Consider the following 20,582-nt stretch of genomic DNA (forward strand, 5'->3'; position numbering starts at 1 on the left):
CTGAGCAAAGAACAGATGCCGTCAGGTGACCTACATGCAGAGGCGGGGCCAAATCCAAAGCTGAACTCTGTGAGCTGTGCGAACAAAGAAGAGAAAGGGAAATCTCTCCCAGCAGCCTCAGAAGCAGTGGATTAAAGCTCCACAATCAACTTGATGTACCCTGCATCTGTGGAATACTTGAATAGACAATGAGTCATCCCAAATTGAGGAGGTGGACTTTGGGAGCAAGATATATTATTTTTTTCCCCTTTTTCTCTTTTTGTGAGTGTGTATGTGTATGCTTCTGTGTGAGATTTTCTGTATAGCTTTGCTTTCACCATTTGTCGTAGGGTTCCAACTGTCCCATTTTTTGGCTTTTTTTATTTAAAAAATTTTTTCTTCTTAATAATTATTTATTTTAATAAACTTATTTTATTTTATCCTCTTTCTTTATTTCTTTCTTTCCATTTTTTCTCCCCTTTATTCTGAGCCGTGTGGATTAAAGGCTCTTGGTGCTCCAGGCAGGCATCAGGGCTGTGCCTCTTGAGGTGGGAGAACCAACTTCAGGACACTGGTCCACAAGAGACCTCCCAGCTCCACGTAATATCAAATGGCAAAAATCTCCCAGAGATCTCCATCTCAATACCAAGACCCAGCTTCACTCAATGACCAGCAAGCTACAGTGCAGGACACCCTATGCCAAACAACTAGCAAGACAGGAACACAGCCCCATCCACTAGCAGAGAGGCTGCCTAAAATCATAATAAGGCTACAGACATCCCCGAACACACCACCAGACGTGGACCTGCCCACCAGAGAGACAAGATCCAGCCTCATCCACCAGAACACAGGCACTAGTCCCCTCAACCAGGAAACCTACTCAACCCACTGAACCAACCTTAGCCACTGGGGACAGACACCAAAAACAACGGGAACTACGAACCTGCAGCCTCTGAAAAGGAGACCCCAAACACAGTAAGATAAGCAAAATGAAAAGACAGAAAAACACACAGCAGATGAAGGAGCAAGGTAAAAACCCACCAGGCCTAACAAATGAAGAGGAAATAGGCAGTCTACCTGAAAAAGAATTCAGAATAATGATAGTAAAGATGATCCAAAATCTTGGAAATAAAATAGAGAAAATGCAAGAAACATTTAACAAGGACCTAGAAGAACTAAAGAGGAAGCAAGCAATGATGAACAACACAATAAATGAAATTAAAAATACCCTAGATGGGATCAATAGCAGAATAACTGAGGCAGAAGAATGGATAAGTGACCTGGAAGATAAAATAGTGGAAATAACTACTGCAGAGCAGAATAAAGAAAAAAAGAACTGAGGACAGTCTCAGAGACCTCTGAGACAACATTAAACGCACCAACATTCGAATTATAGGGGTCCCAGAAGAAGAAGAGAAAAAGAAAGAGAAAATATTTGAAGAGATTGTAGTTGAAAACTTCCCTAATATGGGAAAGGAAATAGTTAATCAAGTCCAGGAAGCACAGAGAGTCCCATACAGGATAAACCCAAGGAGAAACACGCCAAGACACATATTAATCAAACTATCAAAAATTAAATACAAAGAAAACACATTAAAAGCAGCAAGGGAAAAACAACAAATAACACACAAGGGAATCCCCATAAGGTTAGTAGCTCATCTTTCAGCAGAAACTCTGCAAGCCAGAAGGGAGTGGCAGGACATATTTAAAGTGATGAAGGAGAAAAACCTACAACCAAGATTACTCTACCCAGCAAGGATCTCATTCAGATTTGATGGAGAAATTAAAACCTTTACAGACAAGCAAAAGCTGAGAGAGTTGAGCACCACCAAACCAGCTTTACAACAAATGCTAAAGGAACTTCTCTAGGCAAGAAACACAAGAGAAGGAAAAGACCTACAAGAACAAACTCGAAACAACTAAGTAAATGGTAATAGGAACAAACATATCGATAATTACCTTAAATGTAAATGGATTATATGCTCGCACCAAAAGACACAGACTGGCTGAATGGATACAAAAACAAGACCGTATATATGCTGTCTACAGGAGACCCACTTCAGACCTAGGGACACATACAGACAGAAAGTGAGGGGATGGAAAAAGATATTCCATGCAAATGGAAATCAGAAGAACGCTGGAGTAGCAATTTTCATATCAGACAAAATAGACTTTAAAATAAAGACAATTACAAGAGAAAAAAATGGTGGAAAAAGATAGAATTAGGAGAAGGTAAAAAAGGGAATAGTGGGGAAAATGTAAATCATAGGAAGAGCTGTTAAATAGGAGAAACCTTCTTAATCTCAAAAGAAAATGGAGAAGGATTAGATGGGAATTAAGAGTGAGTAAATATGGGACTTCCCTGGTGGCACAGTGGTTGAAAATCCGCCTGCCAATGCAGGGGGCACAGGTTCAAGCCGTGGTCCAGGAAGATCCCACATGCTGTGCATCAACTAAGCCCATGCGCCACAATTACTGAGCCTGCGCTCTAGAGCCTGCGAGCCTAGAGCCCGTGCTCTGCAACAAGAGAAGCCACCACAATGAGAAGCCTGCACACCACAGTACATGCTCGCCACAACTTGAGAAAGCCCATGCACAGCAATGAAGACCCAACGCAACCAAAAATAAATAAATTAATAAATTAATTTTAAAAAGAGTGACTAAATAAACATCATCTTAATTAAGTTTCATAACAATTCACTGAGGTAGCTATTATTACCTACTTTTATATTTTATAGATGGGCAGTTAGACTTAGCAAGGTTCATTTTGGAGAAGGTAACTGCTACGTGGAATTCTAAGATGGCCCCCAATATTCTTCTGGTGTACATTTCTTGGATAATCCCCTCTCTGAGTTGGTGGAGAACAAGTGAATATATGATGGAATATCATTCCTATGATTAGATTATATAGTAAATATGAAGGAATTTTAAAGATGTAATTAAGGTCCATAATTAGTGAACTTTGAATTAATCAAAAGGGAGATCATTCTGAATGGGGCCTCACCTAATAATGTGAGCCTTTGGAAGATGGAAGATGTCAGAAGATTCTCTTGCTGGTTTGGCAGAAATAAGCTGCCATTGTTGTGAGAGGGCCATGTGATTAGGACCTGAGGGGCCAAGAGCAACCCCTGGCAGATAGTAAGACAATGGAGCAAAGGGTGCAAAAATATGAATTCTTCCAACGACCAATGAGATTGGAAGAGGACTCCAGCCTCAAATGAGACTGTAACCCCAGCCAAGAACTTTATTTCAGCCTAGTGAGACCCTGAACAGAGAACCTGCTTGTGCTTTGCCAGGCTTCTGACTTACAGAAACTGTGACGTGGGTGTTGTTTTAAGGTGTGAATGTATTGGTAATTTTTTACACAGTGATAAAAAAACTAATATAGTAATGAAGGAAAAATAGGTAAATTTAGTTTGGCAATTTTGGTCCCTTCACTTCAGACTTTCTAAAGATACAAGGTTTCATTAATGAGATTTTTTAATACACCTGGCTTTTTATAAATTCCTACTCAGAATCTAGGAGAACAAGTATAGTTTTCTCTCTCTTGGCTTCTTTCACAGAGCCCTCTCAAGGTTTACACTTCTGTAGCTCTCCCCTATCCTCATAATATCTTTTGTGATTGAAATGACTGAAAATGAAGTAAAAGGAGAAATAACCATGAGCATTACTTTTCACTTTAATCATTTCTCTTTTCTTACAACGTCACTAGGAAACTTTTGAGTAGATGATAATAATAGAGAAAAAAGCATAAGAAACATAAATATATGAGGAAATTGAGGAAGATGGAAAAAAAGGAAGTTTTAATCCAAATATATTTCTAACTTTGACAGGTTCAAAAAATGCTCCATTTGCCTGCTATGAAGAAATACACTCTCAAACTGATAGGTTTGGGAACTGTGGTAGAGAACGAAGCAGATATAAATTTTGTGAATGGAGGTATGCTATGCAAATATTAAAGATACTTCTCTTATGTTCTGTAAGATTCTGTTTTTAGTTTTTCTCTATATATGTCATTCATTGCAGTGGTTTCAAGGATCACATGTGTATGGGAGTAAATCTGAAATCAAAATCTCTAGCCTTGGCATCTTTATCAATGGCTTTACTTTTTACTTTAAATGTTAGCATTAAAGTGTTACATTTTCCTTAGATATATTGCCATAAATGGAGAACCATTGTCTATTTTTACTTTTTTGTCAAAGAAAGCAAACTGATGCATTCCTAACAAATGCCTAATGCATAATAATCTTATAATTTATTATGTTTGCAGGAATCTTATATGTGGCAGATTAATTTGCACCTACCCCTTTCAAACTCCTTTCCTTCGAGATGGTGCTTCTGTGATTTATGCTTTTGTACGAAATACTGTATGTATAACTATGCACTACACAACGACAGGTAGAGAAGATCCAATGATGGTCAAAAATGGCTCTATTTGTGATACTGGGAGGGTAAATGACTTAAAATCTATTTTAAAAAATCTAGTTTTATTAATTCCTTTAATAAGTGTTGCAGTTAATTACTAGTGCTTTGTAAACTTAAATATTTGGTTAAGGAGAAAATGAATAAGCTTCAATTGGTCTCTAAGGGAAATGAGAGTTGTTTGATCCCCGTTAGAATTTCAGTGTTGTGAGCAAGGAAAATCCAAGTGTTCTGGAGCTGGAGTGGGGAAGAGAGAAATCTTGGGAATACTTGTACTTGTAGTTAAATATTCCATAACATGGAAATTCACTTTTCTTCTTAGAGAAGAAAGAAGAAATCCCACTTAGTAATTTAATATATGTCTCTTTGCGGCCCAGTAGATAAGAGCACAGCTTAGATGGGGCTGCTAAGAATCAGTCTTCACCTCTTAGTTTTTGACATTTTGCAAGTTACCTACCAGTCTGAGATATCACAACTGTATGTAAAGTGGGGATAATAACAACATTTACTCTATGGAGTTATTGCAAAGATTAAACGAGATAATAGTATAAAGTGCTTAGCACAATGCCCAGCACATAGTAAGAGCTAAATATAGGTTGGCTATTATTATTTATTGTTATTATAATTTGTTATCTATGAGACCAACCAACCAAATCTGGAGAAAACATAGAGGGAATAAATTTACTTCAAAATCTCTACGTCTATACAGACTTACTAGAGCATGGACTTGAGGATATGGGGAGGGGGAAGGGTAAGCTGTGACGAAGTGAGAGAGTGGCAGGGATATATATATACACTACCAAATGTAAATTAGATAGCTAGTGGGAAGCTGCTGCATAGCACAGGGAGATCACCTCTGTGCTTTGTGACCACCCAGAGGGGTGGGATAGGGAGGCTGGGAGAGAGGGTGACGCAAGAGGGAAGAGATATGGGAACATATGTATATGTATAACTGATTCGCTTTGTTGTAAAGGAAAAACTAACACACTATTGTAAAACAGTTATACTCCAATAAAGATGTTTAAAAAAAAAAATCTCTACGTTCTAAAAGAAGTTGTTAGACATACCACGGAGACCAAGAACTGATGAGAAGACTGAACACGTTAAAGGCTTAAAAGGGTTAGGGTGTTGGGGTTTAGAAAGAGTTTTGTGAGGCCATTTCTCTGAGGAGTGTTGTGATTTCATGTTTGAAAGGAAATCATTTTTACATACATTATTTCATTTTAACCTTGAAACAAATCTCAAATAGTTTAGAAAAAGTATTATTGTACTCATTTAAGAAAACTGCAACTTAGGGAAGTTGATATTGCTAGAAATAAGGGAGTTGGGAATATATCCTTAATCCTCTGATTATTATACTTTATACTTAAAAGGATTAATATTTGGATGTTTAATACATTCCATAATAGAATGTTAGATATCTGTAGTATATTTTAATGAAAACTTCTCATATCTTTCTTAGGAACTCGAATAATAGTGCATATTTAGTGAAAACTCCTGATTATTGAATTGATTTTCTTTCTGTGCAAACTTTCGATATGTGCAGTAATACAGAATGTTATTTAAACTGTGCTCTTAGGGATGGTTTTGTTAGATTTCAGGCTATTGTAATTAAAAGTGATTTTTTGATTATGATTTTTTAAAATGTCTTGTGTCATTTGTTTCTCCTATTTCCCTGCCCTGAATCATTTTTTGGGACTGTTTCTAAAGAACAATTTTAGATTCACAACAAAATGGACAGGATGTTAGAGGGATTTCCTACATGCCCTCTTGGCCCCACACAGGCATGTCTTCCCCGTTACTAACATCACCCACCAGTGTGGTACATTGTTACAATTGATCAACCTACATTGACACATGCTTATCTCACAAAGAAAATAGTTTACATAAAGCTGTTGTACATCCTATTAGTTTCTGACCTATATTATTTTCCTTCTCTCTTAAGAACTTCTTTTAACATGTCTTGCAAGACAGCTCTCTTGGCGAAAATTCCCTCCATTTTTGTGTGTCTGAAAAGTCTTTATCTCTCTTTCACTTTTGAAGGATAATTTTGTGGTATATAGAATTCTAGGTTGGAGATTTTTTTCTGTCAATACTTTATTTTACACCACTCTTCTGACTGCCTGGTTTCTGAGGAGAAGTTAGATGTAATTTTTATCTTTGTTCCTCTGTAGGTAAGGTTTTTTAAAAAAATTTTTGCTTTTTTCAGGATTTATTCTTTGATTTTCTGTTTGAACACAATATGCCTAGATGTAGGGTTTTGTTAGTTAGTTAGTTTGTTTGTTTGGCATTTATCCTGCTTATTGTTTTCTGAGATTCCTGGAACTGTGGTTTGGTGTCTGACATTAATTTGGGGGAAATCCTTAGTCATTATTGTTTCAAATATTTCTTCTGTTCCTTTTTCTTTTTCTTCTGGCATTTCCATTACATATACGTTATACCTTTTGTAGTTGTCCCACAGTCCTTGGATATTCTGTGTTATTTTTTTGTCTTTGTTCTTTTTGCTTTTTCATTTTCAAGGATTCTGTTGATATATCCTCTAGCTCAGAGATTCTTCCCTCAGCTATGTCCAGTGTACTAGTAAGCCCATTAAAGGCATTTATTCATTTTTGTTACAGTGGTTTTTTTTTTTAATTCCAGCATTTATTTTTATTTTTTTCTGTTTTTCTGATTGCTGTCTCTCTGCTTCCATCTCCCATCTGTTCCTGCATATTGTCTACTTCATCTATTAGAGCCCTTAGCATATTAATTATAGTTGTTTTAAACTCCTGGTCTGATCATTTCCGTATACCTGACATGTATGGTTCTGATACTTTCTCTGTTTTTACAGTTGTGTTTTTTAGCTTTTAGTATAACCTTATCTGTTTTCTTGAGAGCTGAACATGATGAACCAGATAAAAGAACTGCTGTAAAGAGACCTTTAGAAATGTGGTGGTGAGGTGTTGTGGGAAGGGGAAGTGTTCTTTAGTCCTATGAACAGGTCTGAGTCTTTCAGTGAAACTGTGCCTCTGGACTGTGAACTTCACAAGTGTTTCTCACGTTTTTTCTTCTCCCTTAGATGGGACAGGATGGCTGCAGTGGGCTGGAGTTGGGTATTTCTCTTCTTACACATGGAAGGCTAGAGCTGACTGAAATTGGGTATTTCCCTTCGCTCAGATCAGTTAGGCTCTGATAAAACATCACCAGATTAGGCTCTAGTTAACTAGTTTCTCCTGAGGGCAAGCCTTGTTAAGAACAGAGTGCTCTGGCTCCTTCAAAATGGTTCCTTTTCCCCTCCTCCTGCCAGAATACAAGAAATTGTTTTCTCTAATATTTACTGTGAGAACCTGGCTGAGCTCCTGGATGTACATCTCACAAAACTGTGGGGCTCTCCTGGAGTTCCTAACTCTCAGAGATGTCTGTATTGAGCCTCCAGCAACTCATCAATTACAGTTCAGGCTTTCCTACCCTGGCACGGGTACCTGAGGAGGTTTCGGCTTGTGAACCTTTTCTCTAGTAAGCTGTGACTCCCTGTGTTCGCTTGTCTGTCTCTCCAATTTGGGGACAGTGGTTTGCCCCGAAATCACTTCTTTTATGGATCCTAAAAGAGTTGTTGCTTCTTCAGTCTGTTCAGCTTTTTACTTGTTGTTAGGAAGGAGTGTCAACTTCCAAACTCCTTAAATGGGGAACCGAATACCAGAAGCCCGAATCATTTCTTTCAAATTTATTTTAAAAAATAGACTTTATTTTTTAGGGAAGTTTTAGGTTCATATCAAAAGTTGCAGAAAGTACAGGGAGTTCCCATAACCACTTACCCCACAGAAGTGCAGACTCCTACACTATCCACAATCCTACACTATTACATCATCCTCACCCAAAGTCCATAGTTTACATAAGACTTATTGGAAAAATCCTCAAATATTTGTAGCTTACACTACACATTTCTAAATAAGACTTATGCCAAAGGAGAAATCTCAAGAGAAATTGAAAAATATTTTTAATTAAATGAAAATGAAAATACAACATATAAAAATTTGTGGGTTACAGCAAAAGCAGTACTTAATGGAAATTACTGCATTGAATGGCTGTGGTCTTATGTTATAAAATTACTGATGGTAATGTTACAATAACTGGACTCCTCTAACTCAGAAAAAAATTTTTGTATGTGTTTTTCTCTAGATTTGTGTAAATCGTGAATGTGTAGATTCAAGGACACTTGCAGACAGATCATATAATTGTTCACTAAAGTGCAATGGACATGGAGTAAGTAAGCACATGATTCATGTTTTCCCAAATCACCTCTCTTGGACACTTTTCAGCATCATTTGTTAATTTATTCAACGTTTACTGGTTTCCTACTGTGCGCTACGACATGTTGTATCTACTTAAAATGTGGGGCTGAATTGGATTACTAAATTTGTAGCCATATGTTTTAGAGGACATTGTACAGAATTAAATTGCTGATGACTCTAACAAATTTATTATTACAGTTGGGCACTTTTCAGAGGTATTAAATATTCCAGTAAATACATTAACCTGTTCTTTACAGGAAGATAAGCTAAAGTTTGTGTGTCTATGAATATATAAGGTGAGGGAAAACTATTGGTTTTATCCCTAATTTTGTAATAGACTTTTTTTTTCCCCCAGTGAAGCCAATTTACTTCCCATACCAAAAAAGTAAAAGTACAGTGGATAGAAGGTTGGATTGTTGATCTCAAGTGATAGTAAAACACCCCTAGTTTATTTTTTTTCATTTTTTAAAAAAATGGAGTATAGTTGATTTACAATGTTGTGTTAGTTTCAGGTGTACAGCAAAGTGGATCAGTTATACATATACATATATATCTGTTCTTTTTTAGATTTTTTTTCCCATATAGGTTTTCCCATATAGAATACTGAGTAGAGTTCTCTGTGCTATAGAGTAGGTCCTTATTAGTTATCTATTTTATATACAGTAATGTGTATTTGTTAATCCCAAACACTTAATTTATCCCTCCCCCACCTCCTTTCACCTTTGGTAACCATAAGTTTGTTTTCTACGTCTGTAACTCTTTCTCTTTTGTAAATAAGTTCATTTGTACCATTTTTCAGATTCCACACATAGGCAATATCATATGATATTTGTCTTTCTCTCTCTGACTTACTTCACTTAGTATGATAATCCCTAGGTCCACCCATGTTACTGCAAATGGCATTATTTCATTCTTTATTATGGCTGAGGAATATTCCATTGTATATGTGTACCACATCTTCTTTATCGACTCTGCTGTTGATGGACATTTAGGTTGCTTCCATGCCTTTGCTATTGTAAATAGTGCTGCAGTGAATATTGGGCTGCATGTATTTTTTCTTTCTTTTTAAAACTTTAAATTTTGTATTGGAATATAGTTGATTAACAGTGTTGTGTTAGTTTCAGGTGTACAGCAAAGTGATTCAGTCACACATATACATGTATCTCTTCTTTTTCAAATTATTTTCCCATTTAGGTTGTTACATAATATTGAGCAGAGTTCCCTGTGCTATACAGTAGGTCGTTGTTGGTTATCCATTTTAAATATAGCAGCGTGTACATGTCAATCTCCAACTGCCTAACTATCCCTTCCCCCCACCCTTCCCAACCGGTAACCATAAGTTCATTCTCTAAGTCTGTGAGTGTTTCTGTTTTATAAATAAGTTCATTTGTATCATTTCTTTTTTGATTCTGCATATAAGCAATATCATATTTCTCTTTCTCTGTCTGACTTACTTCACTCAGCGTGACAGTCTCTAGGTCCATCCATGTAGCTGCAAATAGCATTATTTCATTCCTTTTAATGGCTGAGTAATATTCCATTGTATATATGTACCACATCTTCTTTACCTACTTCTCTTTTGATGGACATTTAGGTTGCTTCCATGTCTTGGCTGTTGTAAATAGTGCTGCAGTGAACACTGGGGTGCATGTATCCTTTCGGACCACGTTTTTCTCCAGATATATGTCCAGGAGTGGGATTGCAGGATCTTATGGTAGCTTTATTTTTAGTTTTTTAAGGAACCACCATACTGTTCTCCATAGTGGCTGCACCAATTTACATTGACACCAACAGTGTAGGAGGGTTCCCTTCTCTCCACACCCTCTGCTGCATTTATTATTTGTGGATTTTTTTGTTGATAACCATTTTGCCTGGTTTTGAGGTGATGTCTCTTTGTAGTTTTGATTTGCATTTCTCTAATAATTAGCGATGTTGAACTTCTTTTCATGTGCCTCTTGGCCATCTGTATGTTGTCTTTGGAGAAATGTCTATTTAGGTGTTCTGCCCATGTTTTGATTGGGTTGTTTTCTTTTGATGATATTGTCGCACGAGCTGTTTGTAAATTTTGGAGACTAATCCCTTGTTGGGCACATCATTGGCAAATACTTGCTCCCATTCTATGGGTTGTCTTTTTGTTTTGTTTATGGTGTCCTTTTGTTTATGGTATCCTATCTATTCTGATGCAGAGTTGCATTTTTAAAAATTCTGTCTGTCTGTATATCACCTTACTCAAAGTTTTATGTGCATTTGCCTTTTCATTTAAGGTAGAAGATTGCCTTTCAAGATTTCATATAAAGCAGGTCTAGTGGTGATGAAGTCTCTCAGCTTTTGTCTTTGGAAAGTCTTTATTTCTCTTTCATATATGAATGATAACTTTGCCACATAGAGTATTCTTGGGTGACAATTTTTATCTTTGAGTATTTTGAGAATGTCACTGCTCCACTCCCCTGCCAGTCCTGTAGAGTTTTTCTGCTGAGAAATTTGCTGGTAGCCTAATGGGGGTTCCTTTGTAGGTTACCATCCTTTTTTCCAGGCTGCCTTTAAAGTTCTTTGTCATTCACCTATGCTAATTTTAATATGTCTTGAAGGTCTTTTTGTATTAAAGAAATTAGGAGTTTTCTTAGCTTCATTCCCTTGTATATCCAGTTCCTTCCCCATGTTTGGGAAGTTCTCAGCTATTCTTTATTTAAATATGGTCTCTGTTCTTTTCTCCCTTTCTTCTCTGGGATACCCATTACCCAGATGTTGCCCTTCCTTAAAAGAGTTGGATAGCTCTCATAGAATTTCCTCATTATTTCTCTTTCCTGTTCTACTTGTATCATTTCTAGATTTCCATCTTCATGCTCACATTAGCTCTCTCTTCTGTATGGTCTGCTCTATTTCCAATGCTTTCTAATTCATTCTTCCTCTCGTTTATTGAGTTCTTCAGCTCCATAGTTTCTGTTTGGTTTTTTTTTTTTTTTTTTAGAGTTTCATTCTCCTTGGTAAAGTATTCCTTCTGTTCATTAATTTTATTCCTGAGCTCATTGAACTGCCTTTCTGAGTTTTCATGTAACCTGTTGTGTTTCTTTATGACAGCTATGTTGAATTCTCTGTCAGTCAGATTGCAGTATTTTGTGACTTTAAGTTCATTTTCTGGAGAATTCATTTTCTTCCTGTGATACTCTCCTAACGGTGGTTCTTCATGGTGCTTGATGAGTTGTTCCTCTGCCAGCACATTTTAAGTAGGGAACACCTTTTTCCTTGGTTCTAATCATTCAACAATTTAGAAATTAGAGGTTATTTTCCAGTAGGTGGTGCAATAGCACAAGTTTGGCTGTTTTGTTACAGGAGCTGTTTCTGGTTATACTTTAAAGCTGCACTTTCCACCCTCCACCACTTCTGTCAGAATTATTGCCTGTGCCCTCATTATCACTTCTTGTGCCTCTGGGGTTGTTGGTGCCTTGTTTCTGTCAGTGTCACTGTCCTTGCCTCCTGGACCACTGAGATGGTGGGCTCTTCCCTCCTGTCCAGGATCACCTGAGTCTCTAGTTCCATCACCACCGTGGGAAGGGAAGAGTAATATGGGAGCCAGGGTCATGCTGGTGCCTCTGACATATCTGATGTTTTAATGTTCGTGGGCTCCACTGCTGTGAGTTGGGGGGCAGGAGGCTGGAGTCAGGGGCACCTTAGCCACTGGAGGAGCAGTGTCCCAGGTCCCATTGCTGCTACTGCTCTGTTACCTGTGGCTGCAGGCAGCCGGGAGGCCAGGGTCATGCATGCCACCTGCCCTGCTGCTGCTGGGTTCTCTGTGATTGCAGACTCAGGGGTCATGGCTAGATGGCCAGGATTGTGGGCACAGCCTCTGCTTTTCCTTGTTTCTGCCTTCTCTGTGTATTCCAGTTTACCCACCTTTAGCTGTAAAGAAGTGTAGAATTTGCTAGTGTCCTGGTGTGTCAGGGAGAGACAACTTTGTTGCATTGTGGATGTTTTACTAGTTGTAGATTGAAGGGGAAAACAAAGGTAGCTTTGCACTTCGCCATATTGCTGACATTATGTCTTGCTGTAACCTTGTGGATCTCGTGGACACAAGCCCTGTTGGCTTTCCAAGCTGGATTTTGTGAGGCTCGTTTCTCAGTTGCATGTCTGAAAAGTTGGGGTGCCGGAGGTGAGGTTCACATCCTTTGCTGCTCTGTGAGAAGCTGGGGGTTTTGAATTCCCTCCTGGCTGTGGGTCACTGTACTGGGGGTGGGGTTTATGGTAAGAAGCCTACCTGCTTCCATGTGGGTTTTCTCATTCGCCTGGTGTGTTGGAGTCACTCAGCCAGTGTTTGTAGCATTTTTCAGAGGAAATTTTTCTGTAGTAGCTGTAGATTCAGCATGTCTATGGGAGGGGGCAAGTTTGGGATCCTCCTATGTCACCATCTTCAACAGGACTCCTCCAGTTTCTTTTAATTGGTATTTTAGAACATTAACATCTGAAGTGATTATTGATATAGTTGGATAATAGCTACCGTATTTGCCACTGTTATCTATTTATTGCCTTTGTTCTTATTTTTGTCTTCCATGCTTTCTTCCTTTTGTGGTTCTAATTGAGTCTTTTATATGATGCCATTTTCTGTTCTTTCTTAACATATCAGTTATGTTTCTTGGTTTACATTTTTTATTGGTTGCCCTAGTGTTTGCAGGATACATTTTACAACTAATCTGAGTCCACTTTCAAGTAACAGTATACCACGTGTAGTGTAAGTAATCTTGCAGTAAGAAACTTATCTATATCCTCCCCCCACCTCTTGTATCACGCTGTCATTCATTTTACTTACGTAGGAACATGCATAATTGATCACATTGTTGCTATTATTATTTCGAACAATCTGGTTTCTGTTAGATCAGTTAAGAAGAACAGCAGAAGTTTTTATTTTATGTTCACTTACTCTGTCTCTAATGCTCATTTTTCCTTATGTAAATCTGATTTTTCTGACCTATTTAATTTTCCTTCTCTTTGATGATCTTCTTTCATCATTTCTTCCACAGCAGGTCTACTGGTGACAAATTTCTCAATTTTGATTTGTCTGAGAAAGTCTCTTTTTCATTTCTGAAAGAGTAAGTTTGCAGGATACCAAATTCTAGCTTGATGATTCTTTACTTATAAACACTAAATATTTCACTCCGTGCTCTTCTTGCTTGCATTATTTCTGAATAGTAATCCAATGTAATTTTTATCATTGTGCTTCTATAGGTATGGGTTTTTTTGTCCCCTTTGGCTTCTTTCATGATCTTCCTTCCTCTCTGATTTTCTGAAGTTTGAATATGATATACCAGCATGTAAACTTTTGGCATGCATCCTACTTGTTGTTTCCTGAGCTTCTTGGATCGTTGGTTTGGTGTCTGACCTTAATTTTGTAAAATTCTCAATCATTATTGATTCAAATATCTTTCATATCTTTCTTATTTTGCCTTCTAATATTACCAGTCTACAGACGTTATACCTTTTGTTGTTGTCCCACAGTCCTTGGAATTTCTGGGACTTTTTTCAGTATTTTTTTTCTTTGTTTTTCAGTTTTGGAAGTTTCTATTGAGAAATCCTTAAACTCAGAGATTCTTACCTCAGCTCTGACAAGTCTACTCTTTATCCCATCTTCATTTCTGTTGTAGTTTTTCTCTCTAGCATTTGTTTTTGATTCTCTCTTAGAATTTCCATCTTTCTGCTTACATTACCCATCCATACTTGTTTGCTCAGTACTTTATTCATTAGAGCCCTTAGAATATTAATCATTGTTGTTTCAAATTCCTGGTCTGATATTTCCAACATCCTAGCCATAGGATGCTCTCATGCTTGCTCTGTCTGCTCAAACTGAGTGTTTTGCTTTTTTATAAACCCTGCGATTTTCTTTTTTTCTTGATAGCTGGACATGATGACTGGGTAAAAGGAACTGCAGTAGTGTTAAGCCTTTAATAATGTAGTGGTAAGCTGTGTGAAAGGGGAGGGGAAGCATTCTATAGTCCTATCCTTAGGTCTGTCTTTTAGTGATCCTGTATCTTTGGTCTGTGAATTTCATAAATGTTTCTCAGTTTTTCCCCCTTCTTAGGTGGGACAGGATGGCTAAGTAGGCTAGAATTAGAAATTTCCTTTCACCTATGTCAGTTAGGTTCTGGAAAAAAACCTCAGTAATTTTAGGCTCTGATATAATAATTTCTCTTAAGGTTAGGCCTTGTTAAAAAGAACAGAATACTCTGGTATATTTCAAAACTGCTTCCTTTCCCCTCCCCCTGCTGGAAATACAAGGGAATTTTTCTCTGATATTCAGTGTGAGAAGCTGGTCCAGCTCCTGGAGGTAAAACTCACAAGTGTGGGGCCCACCCATAACTGGACACTCCTGGAGTTTTTAACTCTCAGACTTGACCAAACTGAGCCTCCTGTAAGTCAATGACTATTGAATTTTTCCTATTCTGGTACTAATTGCCATGGGGGTTTCTGCTCTGATAATTGGTGGTCTCTGTGTTTGCCTCTCTGCCTCTCCAGTTTTGGAGGCAGCAGTTTGTCCTGTGACCTTAGTTCTCTGACTGACATAAAAATTGTTGATTTTTCAGTTTGTTCACCTTTTTACTTGTTAGGATGGAGTGGTGACTTCCAAGTTACATGCCAGACTGCTTTTGTTCTCACAAAAGTTTTTAAAAGTGGGTCTCTGCTGCTGTAACTAGAGAAATATAAATTGGGCATATATAAATAAATGGAAATGTTATTAAGATGCTTTTCTGAAGACAAGGAGTGCTTTACTAACACTTCACAGAAATCTTCCAGTGCAGTGACAGCCACCCCACCCAATCAATCTTGTATAATTTAATAGCTTAAAAAAACAGTAAATACTGAGATTTGATCATTTGGCATTCCAAAACACGAAATAGCTATTTCATGCATTGACTATTAGGTAGTCTGACATTGGGTGAATTGGCCTAGGCAAATTGGCTTTCTATGAATTGACTTTCAGAAAATTAACTTAAAGCCCCAAATCATACAATATTAAAATAATAAATATTAGAATAATAAAAAACAGATTACACTATGAAGTCAGTAAGTTTAAAAAAAAAAACCGTCACATTTGAATACAAGTGTAAAGCACCATCCAAATTTAAAAATATTCGTTCTGTTGAAAACTTTCTTTCAGGGGTCACAAATTTAAATATGCCAACAGACTAAATCAATGGGTAAATTTCATTTGGTGTACAAAGAAAGACATTAAACTACTTGTGTCACCATTGACACCCCTACCTAGTTCTGTTGCTTTATTGTAGTTTATTTTTTGAAATGTCTCTGTGCACACACATGTGTGTTTGTATACATGCATATATATACACACACATAAATAAATTCACTACTAAGTTTAACTTTAAAATTATAGCAGTGTTATCACATTAGTTTTTGACTGTTCTCGTTATCAATTTACCATGTTTTGTTACTGTTTTTTTTTATTCTAGACTCATTTAATCATGTACAGAAATCTATACACATATATTCTTTGATATTAGCAAGAGCTCAGAGCTCTGCTTGGCACATAGTAGGAACTCAAATCTTTGCTGAATGAATATCTGTCTGTGGATTGATATTAGATAGATATAGGTGGCATTGCACTTTTCTATGTCTTTTTCATTCAACAATATTTTACTTAAATCCTTCTGAGTCAGTAGATATAGGTTTAATAAGTATTTTTTTGTGCATATGTCATTGCATGCTGGCACCTGTATTTCTGTGGGAAGATTACCGGGAGTGTGACTGCTTGGTTGAAGGGTATGGTATATATGTTTAAAATTCTAATATAAATCTGTTAAAGCCATATTTATTTCCCCAAATGCCCAAACACTTTTAAATTTACTTGCAATGTAAATAAATACCTCCTCTACTTCATCTCTCTCCCTTAACCCCAATCTTCTTGAGCTTGAGATCTAGAAATATTCCTTTGAACGCTCTGGCCACGTCAAATAAAACTTATCTGGAGCCTAAATGTGTCCAACAGGGCAATTGTTGACCTGCTAACAATCTAAGTTCTCACTCCTTCAAATTCATGGACATTGCTTATTCTTTTCTTCCCCATAAAATAAGTAGTACTTACTCATCATTGAAGGCTTTGAAAATTTAGAAATCTAAAGTAGAAAGCAAAAAATTAACCATATTTTTTTACAATACAGAGTTAACTCTTCTCCTGCAAGCTTTGTTTCTTTGTCAGTGTATGTACATGTGTACATATGTATAAACTCATTTATTCATTCATTCATCAAATATGTTTATCTTTGTGAGTATGTAAATGTATTCATTGAGTCACTGATTCAACAAAGCAGACATGGTACTATATATAAAGGGAAACAGCATGCTTTTTTAATCCCACGCATTTCTCTCTTTAGAACTTTTCCATGCTTTAAATATTGCCTAAAAATCGTTATAAGAAACAATGTTATTTACAATTGGCCCTCCATATCCATGGATGTAGAAACTGCAGATATGAAGGGCCAACTGTACTATGCAGCTTATATAAAGGACTTTGATATCTACAGGGGTCCTGGAACCAATCCCCATTGGATACTGAGGGATGACAGTAATTTTTTTATTTTAACCATTCTGTTATGTTAAATGTCATATGATATTTGATTCTTTATTATTATCAAAATTTGCTTTGCTGAACAAACTTGTACATAAATATTTGTAAGCATTATTGCTATTTCTATAGGATAGATTCCCAGGACTAGAATTATAGAGTGTAAGGGGGTAATCCCCTTTAAGATATTAACCTAAAATTTTTAGATGCTTTCCAGTAAGTTTTATAAATTTATTCTATGGGAATAGGCATATGAGAATGCCTCTTTCAATTTCTTCCTCTCAAGTCTAAGTACTATTTTATTTTTGATATTTGCCAACTTGATACACAAGAGAAAGTTCTTCACTATGGTTTTAATTGTCTCCTTTGACTGTTAGTGAGATTGAACATATATTCATATGTTTAATAACCATGTGTTGATCAGTAAATTATCTATTCCTGCCTTTTGCCCATTGGTGTCTAAGATGTGGTGCCATGTATATTATTCATTTGTCAAATATGTATAATGGCTGTTTTATTTATTTATTTTTTTTTTGCGGTACGCGGGCCTCTCCCTGCTGTGGCCTCTCCCGTTGCGGAGCACAGGCTCCGGACGTGCAGGCTCAGCGGCCACGGCTCACGGGCCCAGGCGCTCCGCGGCATGTGGGATCTTCCCGGACCGGGGCACGAACCCGTGTCCCCTGCATTGGCAGGCGGACTCTCAACCACTGCGCCACCAGGGAAGCCCAAGGGCTTTTTAAAATAAGCACAATAATAATATATTCTGGCATTTATAGCATATTTAGACAAAGTTGTTTGTTGTTTCTATTGCTGTGATTTTCATTTGCATTTCTCTTATGATTAATGGTGTTGAACATCTGTTCATACTCTTGGTGGCCATTTGTATATCATCTTTGGAGAAATATCTACTCAAGTCCTTTGCCCATTTTAAAGTTGTTATTTGATTTTTTTTGTTGAATTGTAGGATTTCATTGTATATTCTAGATATTAACCTTTTATCAGATATATGGTTTGCAAGTTTTCTGTTCTATAGGTTGCCTTTTCACTCTGTTCATTGTTTCCTTTGATGCACAAGCCATTTTTAAGTTCGTTGTATAGCCATTTGTCTATTTTTACTTTTGTTGCTTGTGCTTTTAGCGTCATATCCAAGATATCATTGTGAAGTCCAATGTTACGAAGCTTTCCCCCTATGTTTTCTTCTTGGAGTTTTATAGTCTTAGGTCTTACATTTAGGTATTTAATCCATTTTGAGTTAATTCTTCATATATGGTGTGAGATAATGGTCCAACTTCATTCTTTTGCATTGGTATCTAGTTTTCCGAGCACCATTTGCACTAGTTTTCCGAGAATCACCAAGTGATTCTCCTTTCCCCATTGAGTGGTCTTGGCACCCTTGTCAAAGATCCTTTGACTATATCAGTAATATGTTTACCAGTAACAGTAACTGAATAGATAAATGGGGATATGGGAAAACTTTTTTTATAGTATAAACAATATAGAAGGAATAATGGAGTTAAATAATTATCAGTGGATGCTAAAACTAGTGGGTGAAAGTTTTACGAGGACCCAGATACTTTCATAATCTCACAAGTATCTCCTCACAAATTGCTTATTAATTGCAAATGGAGGCATGGTAACTAACAGTGGAAAAAACTTGGAAGACAGCACCTTAACCAAGTGATCCAAAAGTAACAACACAATATTATGACAAAGTGACAACATGATGTCTCCTGAGAAGGATGACATTACCTCTGTGAGGTATTTCACAGTAGACATACACATACACACACAACAACATGAAAGTGATGTGACAGAGCTAAGGCAATGGATACTCCAAACAGAATACTTTTTTCCTGTACATTTTAAGCCATGGAATAAAGAAATTAGATTCATGTTCTTAAATTGAGATCTTAGAAATTGAGAGATGTTTTATATTATTTTGAGAAGTAGCATAGCATAGTGGTCAAAGGCAGAGACTCTGAAACTAGATAGCTTCAGTTTAAATCTTGTCTCCATCACTTACTAGCCATGTGACCTTTGGCAAGTTAAATATCTATGCCTCAGTTTATTCATCTGTAACGTAGGAATAATAATAGTCCCAACCTTATAGGGCTGTTGTGAGGATTTGATGAGTGAATCTATATAAAGTGCTCAGAATAGAGACTCACACATAGTAAGCACCATAAAGTTGTTTGCTATTATTAATTAATTACAGAAATTAATTATCTGATACCCTCTTGTAATACAAAAAAACCTTTGCTTAAAAATCAAACAAACAGAAGCTAACAAATTAAACAAACCTGATCCTGGTCAAGGGCAGTATTATGCTAGTAAATGTTTACCAACTAGTGTGAGGAAGAGTAAAGTCCTCATTTGTAAGTACAAATATTTCAAACTACCCCATGATGTCACTGAACTTGGAGATGGGAAGAGATGTTACACACTCAGCCCTGGGAGCTGATACTGGCTGGCTCTAACACACCACTGGAATGGTCTCATTTTCATTAGGATTTATGTAGGTGTTTCTGAAATTGCACACTAAATTTTCAGGTGAACATTTGAAGATGTTAAATTTTCCAGGTGCAAATATTGTGCACTTTACAGCTGCTTTTTAGCGTGTGTGTGTGTGCGTGTGTGCAGTTTAGGCTAAAAACCCAAGCATTCAATTTGTAGAATTCTCTCTGTAAATAAATCAAATAAAATTACACTAGATGAAAATACAAAAGTAAGCTTGATGATCCATCTGATAATTTTACTTTCTATGAGGAAATATTTTTAAATGATCATTTGAATTAAAAAAATGATTCTAGGTGTGCACTTCCAAGACGACGTGCAACTGTTCTAGTGGCTACAGCCCTCCAGATTGCCGAGAGCGCTCCAGAGTATCTTCCAGATTGCCTGGGGGACAGGGCAAGTATCTATCTCTTCTTGTATCCAGTTAATAAAATTCTCAAATTGCTTACTTTCACAAAAACAAAGTTCTATTTTTGCCACTTTGAAAGAAACCAGTATTTGTAATTAAAAGGTAAATAGGCTTCCTCAAGAAATAGACACCAAATATGCTTTCTTAATCTTGCTTTTTGTCCTAATATTAATTTTGAATATGATTGAAGCTGAGGGTATCTTTTAAAATTTTTATTTACTTATGTCTGACTTTCTTCTTTAAACTATCTTTCAACCCTTTCCCCCTTTTATGCCTGATCCTGTGGTTTCAGCTCTATACAAACAACACACGCTGTGTCCAGCACTGTTAATATGTGTCTGTTATAGAAGAAATAAAGGAAATAGAAGATAAGTTTTTAGTCTGGCGTTTATAGTTTAAATGATAAAAATCTATTAATTGC

At 36.8% G+C, this 20,582-nt stretch overlaps 1 protein-coding gene across 1 annotated transcript in view; it reads left to right on the forward strand.

The window, feature by feature from the left end:
- Positions 1-20,582, forward strand: part of ADAM32 (ADAM metallopeptidase domain 32) — a 128,339-nt gene that overhangs the window by 89,910 nt on the left and 17,847 nt on the right. The window contains exons 15-18 of the mRNA XM_067022784.1: positions 3,813-3,918; positions 4,250-4,430; positions 8,560-8,643; positions 20,049-20,148. Of these exons, the coding sequence (XP_066878885.1) occupies positions 3,813-3,918; positions 4,250-4,430; positions 8,560-8,643; positions 20,049-20,148 (471 nt within the window). The remainder of the gene's footprint in view (positions 1-3,812; positions 3,919-4,249; positions 4,431-8,559; positions 8,644-20,048; positions 20,149-20,582) is intronic.

The sequence above is a fragment of the Kogia breviceps genome, chromosome 20, assembly GCF_026419965.1.
Source record: "Kogia breviceps isolate mKogBre1 chromosome 20, mKogBre1 haplotype 1, whole genome shotgun sequence".
Taxonomy (NCBI): Eukaryota; Metazoa; Chordata; class Mammalia; order Artiodactyla; family Physeteridae; genus Kogia; species Kogia breviceps.